The sequence below is a fragment of the Lissotriton helveticus genome, chromosome 3_1 (assembly GCF_964261635.1).
Source record: "Lissotriton helveticus chromosome 3_1, aLisHel1.1, whole genome shotgun sequence".
NCBI classification, from domain to species: Eukaryota; Metazoa; Chordata; class Amphibia; order Caudata; family Salamandridae; genus Lissotriton; species Lissotriton helveticus.
Window position 1 is genome coordinate 437,678,885 of NC_136061.1, and position 17,885 is coordinate 437,696,769.

Here is a 17,885-nt window from a genome sequence, read left to right on the forward strand (position 1 = left end):
CTAAAATCTCCAATCCATGGTACGACGGGAGTCTCAATGAGGATAGACGAGACATGCGAATGGCAGAGCGCACCTGGAGATCAGCTCCCTCTGCACTGCACCTAAAAACTCTGAAGAAAAAGAGAAACGCCTATTTCAGGAAAATAAAACGCTCAAAATCAGATTTCTTCAGCCTCCAGCTCCACCAAGCAAAAAAGCGTCCGAGAACTGTTTGAGCTAATCAGAACACAATCCAAGGAACAACCCCAACCACTCAGCACTGTACGCGAAGCACCCTCCTGTGAAGACTTCTCCGCTTTCTTTATCCAAAAAACTGACAACATAAAGAGCGATCTCCTCATTGACGCAAGCCTCTACTCCAAACCCCACTGCATAGCACCCACTGATCCAAAAAACAATGCTACATGGTCAACCTTTGGCACCTACTCTGAAGAAGAAATTGGCAAACTGCTCAGCACCTTGAAACCATCCAATCACCTCACGGATCCCCTTCCTGCTAACGCTGTAAAAGACTTTACCCCTTTGCTTCTCCCACTCTGGACTAAAATTATCAACAGCTCAATTCAACAAGGAACCATTCCTGACTCCCTCAAAGTTGGACAAGTCACACCTTTACTAAAGAAACCTACAGCCGACCCCTCTGATCTGAACAATTACCGTCCCATTACCAATATTCCCACTCTCGCCAAACTGCTGGAAAAATGCGCACAACTACAATTGACTAAACACATTGAACAGTTTGATCTCCTCAATCAGGCTTCCGAGCAGGACACAGTACAGAAACTGCTATGACTCACATAATTGACGACGCACTTCAAATGCTAGACCAAAACGACACCTGCCTCCTCATCCTCCTTGATCTCTCTTCAGCATTCGACACCGTTAAACATGAGAATTTACTCGAACTACTAAACACAAGAATGGGTTTATCTGGAACTGTTCTCAAGTGGTTCACTTCCTTTCTACACAACAGGTCGCAGAAATTCAAGAGCAACAACCTGATGTCCTCTCCAATACCTGTAGCGCTAGGTGTCCCCCAAGGATCCTCCCTATCCCCGACTCTGTTCAACCTAGTTATGGAACCTCTCACCACCTTGCTACAAGCATCCAATGTACACTTTCACATGTACGCCGATGACACCCAACTTTATCTCAAATTACAATCCCCCAAAGACATTTTGCTCCTGAACTCAACGATCAGAAGCACCCAATCCTGGCTTGCCGATAATCATCTCAAACTCAATGCTCTGAAAACAGAGTTCCTTCTGATCTCACCTCCAGCGAAGATCTCCACCACTCAAATTTGGCTTAAACACCTAACCGCACTCAATGTCCAACCCACCATCGTGGACTCAGCAAAATCTTTAGGCATAACACTCAACACCAATCTCAACGTGCAGCAACATATCAGCAAGGCAACTAAGGGAGCGAACTTCCAAATCAATACCCTGAGGAAACTTAAACCCTTCCTCCCAGCCAAAGACTTCCAAACAGCAGTACAAGCACTAGTCATCCCTCGAATAGAATATGGCAGCATCGCCCTCTGCGGACTCCCCCTAACTACTACCGCACCCCTAAGAGCTTCTCTAAACGCTGCAGCGAGACTCATCACTGGGTCAAAAAAGCACTCTCACATCTCCCCTGACTTGAAATCCCTGAACTGGCTGCCTTTTGAAGCCAGAATACATCTGAAAATCGCCTGCATGACACACAAGGCGGTACACCTGAACTCACCCGGCTACCTCACTCAGAAGCTAACAATCTCTGGCGGCGCTAGAAACACTAGAGGCACAAACAATCTTCTGCTGAAACCTCGAAGATTCCGGAAGGAAAAAACCTATAAACGCTCCTTCTCAGGAATGGCACCCAGGATCTGGAACTCACTCCCTCCCGAAACCAGGCTCATCTCTTCCACTACACTCTTTAAGAAAGAAGTAAAAGCTACCCTTATGGCTAAATACACCTGAACTATTATTTCGGAATCTTTAAAGACTCTGCACCGATATGTACTACATGTTTGACCCCGTTGCTTAGTTATATTTCTTGTATTATTGATTTACATGATTGGCTTTGCCCCCACCTATTTGTACTGTTAGCTTTACTGACTTATCTGTTTGACTATGCTCCCTCATGTACCCCTTCTTTGTAAAGCGCTCTGATATCTGCAAGGATCTTGTCCGCGCTATATAAAACTTTCTAAATAAATAAAATAAAAATAAATAGATCACTTTGTAATGGTTGCATGTTATGTACCCCAAAACTTCTACACCTCCTCTCACCTATGCTTGAGAACGATGTTGAAGGGCAAGCTCTTTTTAACATGTTTTGTCCGTTTGCTGCGACATAAGTCCCTTAGGGGGCCATGCATATTTGCGGGGTCTCGAGTGTTCAAAAGTGTGGCGATAGGGACTGCTCAGGTTTGCAGCACAGACCACGACTGGTGGCCAGATAACAACCAAAAGCACATTTGTTCTCTGTGCTGGGCTCATAAAATAAAAATGATCTATGCCAGAAGGGGAGGAAGCTTTTAAACCACCATAACATAAAGGAAAAAAATGTACGCAGAGGTTAATATTTTGCTTTACAAATACACTTCATGGCCGGTACATAAGGGATGCTAAAGGCCGTAAGAGCTGGCGGGTAAAGCCATTAAATATGTTTTATGGACATTAAAATAAGAATTTCACACCTGTGTGCAACACTATACTGGATGGAAACTGTTAGACTGTGTCTGGCGCAAGCGCAGGCGGACATCTTTACTAAAGCATTGTGGTGATTCCTTGTAGTGTGGACACATTCACTACACACAAAGCCCTGAGAGGCTCCTGCTCATTCTTCCCCCACTCAAGGACAGTAAAAAGGATTGTTTGTCTTCACCACACACCTACCAGCTATACTTCTCTCCTTGGGTCGCACAATGGGGTCGGGTTGAAGAGTGGTATCCTGCAACACAGTGAAAGGGCATAGCCACATTTGTGTTGATGTTAGCATGTTGCCTCACACGTTTGGGACTCAGTGTACAAGTAGATCAAGTTCATTAACCAGTTTAAATAAAACAAAGGGCTGTGCGGAGCCAGCTATATCAGACATCATCTCTGCGAAAAAACAAGATATTTGCGTATCACTATGATCCAAACTTTCACCTGTTCTTTTGGTTTATAGAAAGTGGTGCTCCATTATTGCTGTTTTAACTCCTATGTACAAATGTGTTCCCAAATGTTTGATTACTTGAGATGAAGTCTAGTGAGCTTGACAATAGCAACATTTTCTGGTGGGCTATTAATCTATGTACTACCCTATCTGGGTGTCTATTATTTCAATAAAATGAAAAATAAAGGAGCATCATTCCCATCTTGATAGTTTTGATGGTGCTGTATTGAGGTCTGAATTGGTTGCGAGTGTTGAACAAACATTTGCAATGTAAACGGTCTCGCCTTTGGGACCTTATATGTATTTATCTATGCAGCACATTAGCCTGGGTGCTGAAACATCTACTGTTCTTTAACATGGAGGGAAAGTAAGCACCAAACTGCGTGCACACAGCAGGTATGTGAACACATGGAGAGAAATATTGCTTTTCAGCCGGCATTTCTTTATATGGAATAACAGCAGCCCACCTGTGTCATCATAAGATGCCTTTTACACCATGAAGAGGGTTACTAAATTCACATCTTAACTTATGCAGAAAATATGTAAAGCTTTACAGAGAAAGCGTTCTTCATGTGGACCATTTCTTTATTGTTTTGCAATAGACTTTACTTTAGTCTTGAAAATCAAACAAAATTGGTGAGAGGGTGCAACACACGTTTTACTCCCTTTAAACCCTTCAGCGGAACCATCACACTCTGAAAGCTTGAAGATCGCCTGACAGGCAGGAGGAATCTCTAAATTGGGCAAGTGGTCCACTTACAGGGAAGGGAGACCATCGCTACCGACCAAGGCCCAAATTGCCCTCTGGGAATGTAAGAGAAACATTTCTTTCAAAACACACATTTGAACTGCAATGTTGATCTAAGTGCATAATTGATGTTTTGTTATATTTGATTGCTCTCTTGTGCAGCTTGTACGCTGAAACCGCTTCATGGTACGTTATGAGACTACACTGTGGAACAGTCAAACCCTCTGCCACTTGCAATGTCACTGTGCACTGCCAGTATGACTTTGTGGATGAAGTACAAGTGTGTTGACAGGAAAACAGTTTCTTCAGTCAGCATACCATCTGGCTAGCATGCCTCACAGTTGAGTGTGCAACTGACTCCAGTATTGTCATGACGGAAACTCCCAGCATTCCAAGGGGAGAAATCGGAGGGGCGAAGAGGAAGGTAGCTTCTAAAACATCTCTACAGGAAAGGCTGACATTAATTACAACAGTTACCTTAGGCAGTGAGATGGAACTCAGATTGAGAGGGCAACACAACGAAAGACTGATCTACATCTGAAAGTTAAAGGAAACGTCTCCGATTCCGGAGCTTCCTCTGCTTTTGGAGGCAAGAGTCAGTGTTTTCTTCACCGTACCAAATGTATGCTGGAATAAGTCACTTTCCAGATGAAACACTCTCGCATTCAGAGGGTCTTCCATTACCGGTTCTCCCCCTAGAGCGCTGCTCGTCCGTACAGCGTGCATCATTGGAATGCATTGTTTGTCCCATTCAACTATGCAGGGAGCACCGTCTGCACCCAGCCCCCAACCGCGGCATCTCTGAAAAACATGAAATCCCAAACCAGACACATTTTGTCAGAACCTTGCAATAACAAAGGCTCAGAGAGAGACAGGGCAATGGCAGAAACACAGTGTGAGCTTTCTTATGGCAGAAGCTGCATCGAGTCGCACTGTGGAAAGTCGAATCGGCAGCAGAAGTCAGCAGCACCTCCCTTGCGCACATCATGACAAAGTGCGAGAGTGCATGTCACGCGTCACCCTGAAAGCACCCCGTCCCTTTCCCACGGACGTTGTTGCTAACCTTCCCTTTCAGCTCAGTGAACTGTGATCATGATCTAAGCTGTACCCTTTCCTTTAGATCCACAGGAAAGTTACGTTTTACAGCACCCACCCAACAGAGAGTCTAACCGCACTAAATCTATGCATACCGAGAGACCTGATTCAGGCAGAAAACTCATGATGAAGTAAACAAGCATTGGCAATGCAATAGGACTCGTATTTACGCGAGACCTATTACATTGAAAAAAGGAGAGCGGGTGGGCACCGGGGGTCCGGGGGCCCCAAGAAGTCATGGACTGCGGGAGGGGGGGAAGGGAGTGACGGGAAGAAAGTAGTCTGTGCAGTAAAGGGGCCGGTAGCCATGGAAGAATACAAATGACTGACATGGCAGGCATGGAGAGGGAATAACAAGCTTAAAACCAATCTGAAGGCAGTATTTATAACCTAAGCCAATGAAGAAGATGGGCCGGAGAGTGGGTGGAGCTTCCACACTATAGTGTATACTGCATATCTCGCAAAGCAATGGCAGCGCATTCGTGCTGCAAAGCTAGGCGAGACCGAAAAAGGCCTCTTCTTTTCACAAGGGCTAGTGCTTCCTGGGTTTCATAGAACCCACATACCTGCACTAACAATTCTTGGTTGACTTACACCGGAAAGTGCATATGTTACCTCAGCCAAGCTTTTTAATAATTGCTCTATTCTTCTTATGTCAGCAGTTTTTGTATGTAGTTGTTCCCAATCAAATTTCGGACACCACGTTTGCCAGAGAGTGTTTGGCACCAAGTTGATACAGATGCTTCGGTTTTTCTTACCAGTCTTTCTGTTTTCTCTTTCACTATACAATGAAGTTCCTCCCTGAATGTCCATCGGCCCCTAGTGGCTATTGTAGTGTTATTCTCACCCTGTCCTTTACTTACTCCTTCTGCCAGAGAAGTGCATTGGTCAGAATCGGCCTTGTGCCTCCATGTCTGCAGGTGTGCTGGCCTCTTCATGGTAATTCTCCAAAGTACAGAGACCATCCTGGGTTTGTCTATGCTCCACTGCTTTGAAGGTATCTTCCTTTAATGAAAGAAAGTAACTTATGATACCAGTTACATTCCCCAAACCCATCTGCCTCGCACTCGCCAAACATGTCTCTTCTGCTCCTCCACTGTGAGAGAAGCCACCCAGTTTATTTGTGTTCATCAGCCAATCACTGGTGAGTTCAACGCCCTTGGTCCAGCCTGAATCTGTACATTGTAGAACTGCTTGCACACAGCTGCAGGACTCATTTGCTCAGTGGCTGTGACATGCCATCAGCTGCTCCATGAGGGAGGTCCTCCAGAGACTTCTAACTGTGAAAGGGAAGCGGAGGAACCTATTAAACAACCGTATAGTCTGGAAATCCTACGGGCTCATGTCTTCCCAATAGAACAGTTCATAAAAATGGGCTTATAGTTTGGTGAGTGGGCTTCTTTAATGAGAGTAGGGATGGATCTGTGGCTGCAAGATCTCAGGCAATGAAGTATAACAATAATTATTTAAACATACAGGCGATTTGAACAATGTTGCTTCTGCCTCCGCCCTTCACTACTGAATCTATAAGTGAATGTGCTGCACGTGTGCTTGTCCTTAGGGATGGATGGCCGCACCTTTGCCCCAGCTGTCAACAAGGAACTACGTAATGTACAGTGACACAACAAAGTATACTTAAGCCCCAAACGCGATGACCTCACTGGGCGCTGGAAACGCCTTTGGTTTCACAGAAAGGGAAGAAATGTTCATTTTTGGACCGTGTCGTGATTGGCCACTTACCAAAACCCGCTGGCTGAGGAGGGAAAAAATGAGTGTTTCAACTTTGCTCGTTCATATTTTGTGTCTAGTTTCAAGTGTGAATGCCAGGAAGGAGGCATCTATCTCAAACAAAGGAGTGGAGCAGGAAAGTTGTGCTTTGGACCATATTTCTTAAATTAAATGTTTAATAGTTTTGCCACTTAAGTAATAAGAAACGGCACAATATAATATATTTTTTTTAAACTTTTTTGATTCTTCTGAAATGCACATATCATCCATCGCCTGCAACCCACTGGTCGGCGAGGGCTAGCTTTAGGAAGAAAGAACCCCTTACCCCCACGTCTCTTTCCCTCCACCCTTTTTATCACTATGGTAGCACTTCAAGGGGATATAAAGAGCTTGCCATTCAAACGCAATGAGTACCCGTTAAATCAGAGGGATCTATAATTCTGCAAAGGACGTCCAGCGGCTTCCTGTTGATGGTATCTGATGGCTTGAGACCTAAGGCTTTCAAAAATTTCGGGAGCTTCAACTTCCTATACTCTCTAGTCTAGAGAATCAGATTCACAGGGGCCGAATTGGTTTCACACCATATATTTGTGTTCTATGGAGAAGGCAATCCTTTTCATGGCAAGTATTTGCAATAGCCTGCTCAGCCTACACCCAAATCGAGGTCTTCTGCTTTCCCTATAGAGCTACACAGCCAATGTATTCTGCCCACCCCTTTAGTGATTTGCGAGACTTCCCCTGGGTAATGTATCCCAGGACTACCCCCGGATCCCTAGGAGTCTGGACTATAAAAGCTTGTTCGATCTCAGCTAGCGTAGGTCACATTCGATTTGTTCCCTTTCATTATCCTGTCCTCGATTGATAACGGTGTGTGAGGTTTTTATATTGAGTTTCCTTGGTCAGTGTATTATGCACCAATGTGTGCGTCCTCTGATAGAGGGACTCCCAATTCCTAGGAGATATGGTCACACCAAGGCCCCCTTTCCATTGTTTCTGGCCCGGTGTTTTCACAGTTGGAATGGGCACCAGCAAATATTTGTAAATAGCAAGTATCACCAGTCTATCCCAAGATCTCTCCTTCTAAAGTAAACATTTTAAAGAAAGATGTCACAATGCTTGTGGCAGAATGAAGTTCTTTTCAGCCTTATTATCAAGCTATACACTGCAAAATTAAGTTGCTGTACTGTGCTCAGTGCAAACTATTTACGGTGTAATAAACGCACCTACCTACATCGCCTCTACTACACCATGAGCCATTACATCAAGAAAATAGTTGAGAGTGAGCACCATTTTATTTTTAAAATACCGTAATGGATGCTTAAATAAATAGATACAAAAGGGAGAGTCTCGGGGCTCCATCGAATTTCCCCGCAATGTGATGGAGGTGATGAAGTGGTCTGGCGATTTAGTGGCACGCATTCAAGTAGCAAGCAAGTCTTCTTTTCTTATTGCGTAAGCAATACACACGGCGTAAAATTCAATTATTCATTTTCCTCCTATACAAAAAAGCTGTCTTCTGTATAAAGTGGTTTCAGATGACTTTGTGTGCATTTGGACTCCTGCTATGGTCTTGCTTTGATTTACATATTTGGCTGCACGCAGTACAATGTTTTTTTGCGTTTGATGTACTTTTCAAATTGTTGTTTTAGATGCTGGCATCAATAACGCAGTGTCTTGTTGCTAGTAACGTAGACACACACATTGCAGCAGCCACTGGTCTTTCAATAGTGCCTTCTCAGTTTAATGCTTTGAATTAATGTTTCATAGCTCTGGCTTCAAAACACGTGTGAGAAGAATGGGTGGAAGCACACACGTTCTCCAATTGTTTGGCGAGAATTGGTGGACAGAGGTGGAAAGGGATTGCTGCTGGGAGGATTTAATGAATTCATGGAGCATGCCCAGGTAAGAAACATTGAAAGAAATGTACCTGGGTGCAGTAAAAGGGTTCTTCACCTCAACTTCACATTATCAGGTTCATGCACATGTCCAAAGCAGCTCAGACATGCCACATAGCCAGGAGCACTATGCCCATACTTCTGGCTACACGTCTTCCACACTAAATTCATGCATTCCCTCAGTGGTTGACATTGCTATCCATCCAACTAGCATGACTACAATTAGCCCTTCGATAACTGAAATATATAATCAAACTGAACTTCAAACTGCAGACACAACAGCCTTACAGATGACTAGAACAGAATAAAAAACACATGATCATATGAAGACTGAGGCCCCTGTCTGTTAGGATACCCCTGAATCACCTACAAAGACATTCCAGGCAACCCACAGCGCTACAAGATCTTTGGAGTGACAGAAGCATGCTATGTAAATAATAATATCTCTCTCCATCCTTTAGTGCAGCCCAAACGTCACATGATTCATATATACTGCAAGTCACGCCCCTATTCTTTTAAAGTTGAATTGGAATTCTCTTGCTATTGTAAATTAATCTCAAGAAAATTGATATTCGGTTGTATAAGAAATGTATATTGGATTCCCAAAGATCTAAAAGGTTAGTGAAAATATTGTGTATCTTGATGGTATCTGTGAGAAAACAGAGTTCTTTGCAGTGTCCCCCCCCCCACTTTGTGCCCCCATTTTGACTACTAGATGCTGGTTTTCTAACTCTGATTGCGCCCTGGGCTCTGCTAACCAGACCCAGGGCATGTGCTCTGATTAAAAGTACATGGTGTTCTGATGGATACATCTGCCAGTGGATTCCTCACCTTGTGAATATCCCCTTGCGTCTGCAACATTCGGAAATTCTTTTTGTAGCTTCGCGCCGACGTGGATGACGTCACAGAGGCACGACACCGTGCGCGACTCTGCTGACGTCACCGACCCATAATAGGCCCACGCCGGCGTGATGACATCAGTTTCCTTTTTTCCGCGTAGTCGATGCTAATGGTTTCTAGGGATCCTCTGTAGCTGTTTGTAACTTTGTTACTATTTGTTTCATTTCGGTGTCCTTTTGCTTCTTTGTGTCGAAATGTCCACGAAGAAGACTGGATTCAAGCCCTGCTGAGAGTGCGGCAAGATGATGTCTATGACGGATCCGCACGAGTTCTGCGTCTGGTGTTTGAGTTCGGACCATGACGTCGAGTAGTGTTCATCCTGCAAGAAAATGAATCCTAAGGCACTCCGTGAGAGGGAGGCGAAACTCCTTGTTGCAAAGTTGAAGAGCAGGAAGGACAAGAAGAGGTCGAGGTCATGGACTCGTCGTTCGAGGTCGAGGTCTCGCTCGAAGTTGCGCTTGAGTTCGTCTTCGGTGCATGCTTCGAAGTCATCGAGGAAGAAGCACAAGAAGAGATCTCATGAGTCTCGTCATCATTCTGGAAAGGACTCGAGCTCGAGACCGAAGTCGCAGGTGAAGTTACTTTGCAAAGAAGTGGAGGCTCCTACTCCGGAAATTCAAGACTCCGAAGGTTAGGCTTCGCCTGTGAATTCGCCTGTTCATTCACCGAAGCCGATGTCGAATCCTTCTCCGGCTCTGACTTATTCTTCTGACCAGGAGGGTGAGGGAGATGAAGAAGATGGAGGAGAAGAGGAGGCTCCTTTGCCTGCGGGTTCGTCGACCCTCGTGCACCAGCCTGAGGTTTAGGTCGAAGTCGAGAAGACTCCGCTCCCTCGAGAGCAACCTGTGGGCTCTTATCCAGCTTTTACTGCATGTCAGGACCCTACTCAGTTCCTGAATGCGATGTATGGAGTTTATTCAAGAGCAATGTACCCCTCTGGTGCACCGGTTGTTCCCACTGGTCCATTAGCCTTCAATCTGGGTATCCCCCAGTCTTATGCTCCTGCGCCTTTTATGCCTTTTATACCGGCCGGACGCCTCCTTTGCTTTACTCGGCGCCGCCGAAGCCTTCGACGCCGAAGCCTTCGACGCCAAAACTATCGACGCCGACACCCTCGACGCCGTTGCCGAATCCGATCCGACCTCGTGTTCAGCGGTCTGGTCCTCCGGCTTCGGGCTCGACGCCGGCTCTGGCTCCGGCTCCGACGGAGTTGATTCCGGATTCGTCGACTTCGTTCATGAAGGAGAGGTCGAGGCGTGAGGCACAGAGACTTTTGGAAGAGCAGAGGTATTTTGATGCAGAGATGGAAGAGGGTGAGCTGCAGGATTCTGAGGATCTTTTCGATGATCTGAGAGAGGCTAGTGGTCTTGAACTGTCCCCTGATTGGGATTTGGCCTCTATTTCTGACGCCCCTTCTAAGGATGTGACACCTTATCACGTGGTTATAAGAAAGGCTGCAGACTTGTTGAATTTAACTCTTCCAACTGCAGAGTATAAAGCTAATTTACTGACTGAAGTCCTTCATTCGCCTACTTCTGTGGTCGAGACTATGCTCCCTTTTAATGATGCTTTGGCAGAGCCTATAACTGAGGTTTGGAAAAGGCCGCCTACAGCCCCTGCTTTTTCGAGGGCGGTTGCAAGAAGGTACAGGGTGGCGCCTGGTGACCCGGACTTTTTATCCACACACCCCTTGCCGGAGAGCTTGGTTGTGCAGGCGGCCTGCTCAAAAAAATATGCAGGCGCTTTTCCACAGGTTCCTGGGATAAGGAATCGAAGAAGCAGGACCAGGCTGCTAAAAAAGGCTTTTCCTCTGCAAGCATGGCGCTCAAATCAACGAATGCAACTTGTCTAATGGGACACTATATCCATGCGTTGATGGATTCAGTAAAACAGCTGGTTCCAAAGCTTCCTGAAGAGGATAGGAAGGATTTCCAATAGGTGATTGTTGACACTGAGACTGCCGCAAGACAGGTCATTCGGAGTGGTCTGGACACTGCTGACTCGGTAGCAAGAGTGATGGGTTCTTCCGTGGCCACAAGAAGAGCTGCATGGCTTAAATCATCTGAGTTCTCTGCTGATGTCCAAGCTGCCTTGATGGATTTGCCCTTTGATGGGTCAGATTTGTTTGGAAAGAAGGCTGATGCTGCCCTAGAAAGATTCAAGGACAGCAGAGCGACAGCGAGATCTTTGGGCCTGCAGTCCAGAGGCACTTCCGGAAAGAGATTCAGAGGCTTTGGAAGATCTTCCTTTCGGACCTACTGGCAGCCTCAGTAGCAGCAACAGCAGCAAAATACACTTTACAAGGTGGACCTGTTCGCCACTTGCGAGAATGCTCACTGCCCGTCATCCTGCAGCCTCCAGTTTCCGATGCAGGGAGCCTTGGGGGACGTGTTTCAGTTGAGTTGGGGCTCGCAACTCCTTTACGCGATTCCTCCAATACCCTTGATTCCTCAGGTTCTGAGGAAGATTCACCAAGACCGGGCCCACGTTATATTGGTCGCCCCGGATTGGCCAAGAAGGGTGTGGTACACAGATCTTCCGCACCTCTCCTCGTGCCCGCCGCTCCGTCTCCCTTTCAGGGCAGATCTCCTCTCTCAGATGGAGGGTCAGGTTATACACCCCCACCTCCAGACCTTACACCTTCATGCCTGGAGATTGAACAGGGCAACCTGAGTTCATTTTCTCTCCCGCACAATGTGGTGGATGTCATTCTTTCGGCCAGGCGTGACTCCACTAAGTCAATCTATTCTTACAGATGGTCTAAATGTGTGGCTTGGTGTGGGGAGAAGTCCATTGACCCTTTGAGGGCTCGTTTGTCAGATATACTTTTATTTGCTCTTTCTTTAGCACAGCAAGGTTTTGCTGTGGCTACAGTAAAAGGTTATCTTTCGGCTTTGTCGGCTTTTCTCTGCCTGCCGGATCAGCCGTCCTTATTTAAATCTCCTATTGTTTTAAGATTTCTGACGGGCCTTACAAATAAATTCCCTCCTGTTCCTTTTATTGGGCCTCAAGGGGACTTGAATCTGGTGCTTACTTTTCTAATGGGTTCTCCTTTCGAACCTCTACATAATTGTCCCTTGAGGTTATTGTCTTTTAAGACGGTTTTCCTAGTTGCAATTACCTCGGCAAGGAGGGTAAGTGAGCTTCAAGCTCTTAGTTCAAAGCCCCCATTCTTGACCATCCATGCTGAACGAATGTTTCTTAGCACCAGGGCTGCTTTTCTGCCTAATGTGGTAACTCCCTTCCATCTAGGACAGTCCATTATCCTTCCTACCTTCTATCCTTCCCCTCACCCTTCCAAGGAGGAGGAGCGGCTTCACCGTTTGGACCCTAAGAGGGCGGTGAGCTTTTATCTTGATAGGACTAAGGACTATAGTGTTGATGACCAGCTGTTTGTTGGATTTGCTGGTTGCAAGAAAGGTCTGAAAGGTCTGCTACGCCCTGGCTGGTAAGGAACCTCCAGAGGGTATAAGAGCTCACTCTACTAGAGCAAAGTCTTCAACATCTGCTTTGTCTAGGGGTGTTCCTGTTGAGGATATTTGTAAAGCGGCAACTTGGGCCTCCCTCCACACTTTCGCGAAGCATTACTGCTTGGATACCGAAGTGAGGAGGGAAGGACACTTTGCGTGTTCTGTCCTCCAGGATTTTCTGGTATAGGAGAGTGGACACCCTCCTCCGGGAGTGGGGACTGCTGTGGCAATATATTCACAAGGTGAGGAATCCACTGGCAGATATATCCATCAGAAGAACAAGTTACTTACCTTCGGTAACGCTTTTTCTGGTGGATACAGTATCTGCATGTGATTCCTCACTGACCCACCCGCCTCCCCGTTGTCCACTCTTCTATACCTGAGTAACTGTGATGTTAATATGTTTTTATTGTTGAAGGAAAAGTTTTATTTCAATTGCTTTTCTGCATTGGTTTCACACTATGTGTGTTATCTTGACATTTGTGTACTGTGTATACTGTGTGTATATCTACTGATGTTGGTCCGTCCGTGTGCCTCGAATGCACGGAAAAAAGGGCGGAACTGATGTCATCACACCGGCGTGGGCCTATTATGGAGTCGGTGACGCCAGCGGAGTCGCGAGCGGTGTCGTGCCTCTGTGATGTCGTCCACGTCGGCACAAAGCTACAAAAAGAATTTCCGAATGTTGCTGACGCAAGGGGATATTCACAAGGTGAGGAATCCACAGGCATATACTGTATCCACCAGAAAAAGCGTTACCGAAGGTAAGTAACTTGTTCATTAGGTATAATTACAGGTAGGTTGTCAGTACCAACTGTAAGTCCCTAGTATATGGTAGGGAATGTGGGTTAGACGCCCAGTAGATTTACTGCACTTAAGTGTGCACTGCGGTCCTAGGATGCTTGTTTCCGGTCCAGGGAGGATCTGGCTTGGCAGTTCGGGCTGGACTGTTCGCATGAGGCACAGGGTCAAGACTGATTTCCATATGGCCAGGTCTATACTGGGGTGGCATGGTGAGCAAAAGAATGATGGACTCAACCCAGATCTCTTCACTGGGGGCGAATTTTTGATTTGTTTTGCATTCCGTCCATCAATTGTGTGTCTTTTGCGCTGCTGTGTTGCCTGCTGTCATTTTAAAGGCAGCCCTGCTTTGCAGGGCTAAAGAATAGTGCTTTCTGGGTCAGGACAATGCCATACATTGGAGGAACTTGTCAAACATGAAGGTGGCGCCCGGCACCCCATTGGTCAGGGGTGCACCCCTGCTTGTAATCCCAGAAGCACGGATAAATATGGAGAGCTGCCCAACAACTCAGATCCCTGTCTGGAAACTGTAGGAATGTAGTATATGCTTCTTATGGTTACCCCCACTTTTTGCTTGATGTTGCACTGTTTTTGACTACTCTGACTGGGATCCTGCTAATCAGGACCCCAGTCTATCTGCTTTCTCCTTTAAGTTGTCATGTATGTACTTTGGTACACTCTAGATTGGATACTGGGGTACCCTTATAAGTCCCTAGTATATGGCACCCATGTACCCAGGGCATAGGTACCCCAGAGGCCTCCCAGGGGCTGAAGCATGTTTTATGCCACCCATAAGATGACTCAGCCGGACATATAGGTAGAGGTGCATTACAACCTCGCAGTAAATGCTGTCTCGAAAACGGCTGCATAGAAACATGTTGTGTTTGGTATCAAACACCTTGGAATCATACCGCCACACGAGCTTCGTGGGGTCACTGGTCTATCCAGTGTCAGCCTTCTCGACCCGGACAGCACAAAATGGATGCTGTCGACCAGAGACACATTTCTGCCCTCCTGCTGCTGAGCCAAGCTCGAGCAGGGGAAGGCGGCACAATAGGAATCCTGTCACAGGGATTTGTGACCACCTCCCAGACAGGATTTAGTGTATTGGAATGGGTGGGTGCACCCTGAGAGTGCTTGAAAGTCTGCACCTGGGGCACATTTGGTGTCCCTGTGCATAATCCAGTTCAAACCAGTCCTGGGAGCCGTTGGCTCCTGTTCTGGCGCAAAACTGGACAAAGGAAGGACAGGGGAGTATCCTCCCCCTTGTCCTGACCCTCCCCTAGGAAAGTCCCCAGAATCTGTCAAACCCCCTCCAGTGGGTACAAAAGGGATTACCTGGCTGTAAGGCTTTAGATTTTTACGTGGACAAGATTCTACAAAAAGAAACCACTGACCTTCAACCGTCTAGACACTCTGGACTTCGCTGGACCTCGATGGGGTTCATCTTCGTCTCCCTTTTCTGTCCGAAGCTTTGTCTGTGCCCTTCCTCCATACAGGCTCCGTGCAGGACCTGGTATGCACTAAGGACAACTGAAGAATCTCCCTTGGGGTGAAGGAAGGAGTCACTCCCCTGCATTCGCAGGCACATAAATGCAAGTGACCGGTCAGCTGCTCCTGAGCACCTGCGGACTCCGAAGACTTCAGCAAAACAGGAGGTGGGTTACGAAGGTCCCTGAGGTTGATCTGCCCTCTCAGCAAGTTTGAGGCCATTATCCCTCGTGGGGACTGCATAACTTGAACCCCTGTGCACTGCATCCATTTGCAAGTGCATATACTTGTTGACAATTCCCGAGCTTGTGTATTGGAGTCTGTCTAGTCCTGACCCTGAGCAGTATTTGCACCAAAGAACTCCGGCCTCCTCGCACCGAGTGCTCCGTGGGCTGGTACTTTGCAATCTTGCTCGAGGTCCCCTTGCGACTCCTGGTCCTTCGGCCTGTGGGTCCTCCTGAGAGTCATCTTGATTTCTTTTTGGCTTTCCTGGTAGCTCCAGATGTGCCCTGACTCCCCATTGCTTGGTGAGTCCCCTGAACCTTGCTGGTTCACACGGTAACCTGCTTGACCTTCCTGCGTGGGTTGCTTTTGCCAAGGCTTGTTGGTGCTCCAGCTGGACACCGACACCTCAGCACTCAAAATCCTTCGTGGGACAGCTCGTGTCTGGCTCCTGGTCATTGTCGACGTCTCCTGGTGCCCTTGGCTGCAGAGTCAAGCATCCCTTCCTCACACCTGAAAAACCTGACATCGGTGGTCATTCGTCGACCGAGCCCCTGGTCACTCTGAAGTGACCCAGACTCTGTCCCCTCTGCTTTCAGGTTCCTTCCTTCCGGAATCCAGACATGGATTCCACCGGACCCTTTTCACCTTCATGGCAGCAGTACTTCTTCACAGCCCTCCATTGAGAACGACGGTGGTTTCCGACACCACTTCAGACCTATGCACCCGGGTCCTCTGGGATAGGTAACTCAGGTACTACAGTATGCACGGGTGGGGTGGCTCGCCAACCTCTTAAGTCCCAAAGCGTTTGTTAGTGGTCCTCCTAGAAGGGTCCTTAAACTTTCAATTTCCACCCGCGACTTTCCCATGGATTTGCACGGAGCACGCTGGTCATGTTTCCTCACTGCATCCGTCCTCCGTTGGGTCCCTGTGTCATCACCTTGGGTGGTTCCTTGGGGTCCCAGTGATTCTACGTTCCCTAGGCACTATCTCTAGTCCAGTCATGATTATTATTCCACTATTTTAGTATATGGTTTGGTCTCCCCTAGAGCCCACTGTGTATTGTGCTACTTACAACTGTTCTGTTGATCTCATATTGTGTGCGTTGTGTTCTATCCTCGTGTAGAGGACAGTAGAGAGTGTTATATTAATAAATACATATTTTTATATAACTACTGTGTGGTTCTCCTTTCATTTGATTAATTCACGAGGTGATATTCTGGTCAAACAAGCTGCTTTACATTCCTTCAAGATTAAGCCTGAAAGCTGCTCTCCACAGCTACCACTAGAATAGCTTTCTAAAGGTTATCTTTTACCTCATACATCATAAGGGTCGTTTGGACTGGTGCAAGATGCCCACTTTAATTAGTGGACATCATATACCAGTCCAACTTCTCACATCAGTGTGAAGCAGTTGGGATTCAAGCCTGCATTGTTTTACCATATAAATCTCTTGGATTGATTAACTGAAAACCACTAAAGTGTTAGGCACATATAATACTTAAAGATTAAAATAAGTAAGTTCTACTGAACTTTGGGTTACGTAAGTTAAGGGTCTAGCACACCCTTTCTCCAACCTAAGAGAGTTTAGTTCCCACTAGGTTAGGTAGGTATATACACTACAACACACTAGTATGTCTTCTAAAGGAGAAGCCAGAGGCTCTCTGACTCCTAAGTACAATGGGTTTGGATTCCAAGAATTTAAACTCATGTGTGTAGCTAGAAAGTTGGAGACAGGGAGAAATGCCAACACCCAACGTCTTATTGAGGTGTTACTCTTAGATGACCTTAGGACGACCCCAGGGTCAGATGTGGTAGAAAGAGTGGGCGGGGCAGGGAATGAGGACAGGACAGAAGGGGAAACCTTTTTTGAACTAGACTCAAACGCTGGCCAGGAGGATCAAGATGATCACCCCCTGGACAACTCACATCTTCAGGAAGAGGGTGGAGAAGGCCCCTGTGACCCTCTCTTTACTACGCCTGGAAGAGTGCAGAGTTTACCAAGGAGATCTAGATCTCCCTGTGCAGAATCTAACCATTCAGGACAGTCTGTAGGGACCTCCATATCTCATAAGAAAGATGACTCTTATGACAGATAGTGCCAATTTCTAGAGCTTGAGAAAGCCAAGCTTAGGCTCAGGCTAGAGCAATTGGCCCTGGATCGGGAATCCCTAGAGCCCCAGAAGGCTAGGAATTGGTTGGGACTAGAGTCCCATGGTTGCAACAACAGTGTCCCTAGGATTAAAGAAACTTCTTATGATCATAGGAACCGGAGCAAGATTGTCCCTCCCTACCCTGTTTGGCATTACATCCATACATGGATAACTGCTTTGGAGAGGGCCTGTAAAGTACAGAAGTCCCTCAAGAGCAGTCGGCAGCTATATT

The 17,885-nt window shown here is 46.6% G+C and overlaps 1 protein-coding gene across 2 annotated transcripts in view; it reads left to right on the forward strand.

Moving 5' to 3' along the window:
• The window catches only part of MDH1B (malate dehydrogenase 1B), a 277,259-nt gene that overhangs the window by 35,197 nt on the left and 224,177 nt on the right, over positions 1-17,885 (forward strand). Inside the window, exon 3 of one of the 2 annotated variants that reach the window (XM_078680298.1) lies at positions 8,489-8,623. The exons of the other annotated variant lie outside the window; for it this stretch is intronic. Coding sequence (XP_078536424.1) covers positions 8,489-8,623 — 135 coding nt within the window. The remainder of the gene's footprint in view (positions 1-8,488; positions 8,624-17,885) is intronic. 2 annotated transcript variants of the gene reach the window in all.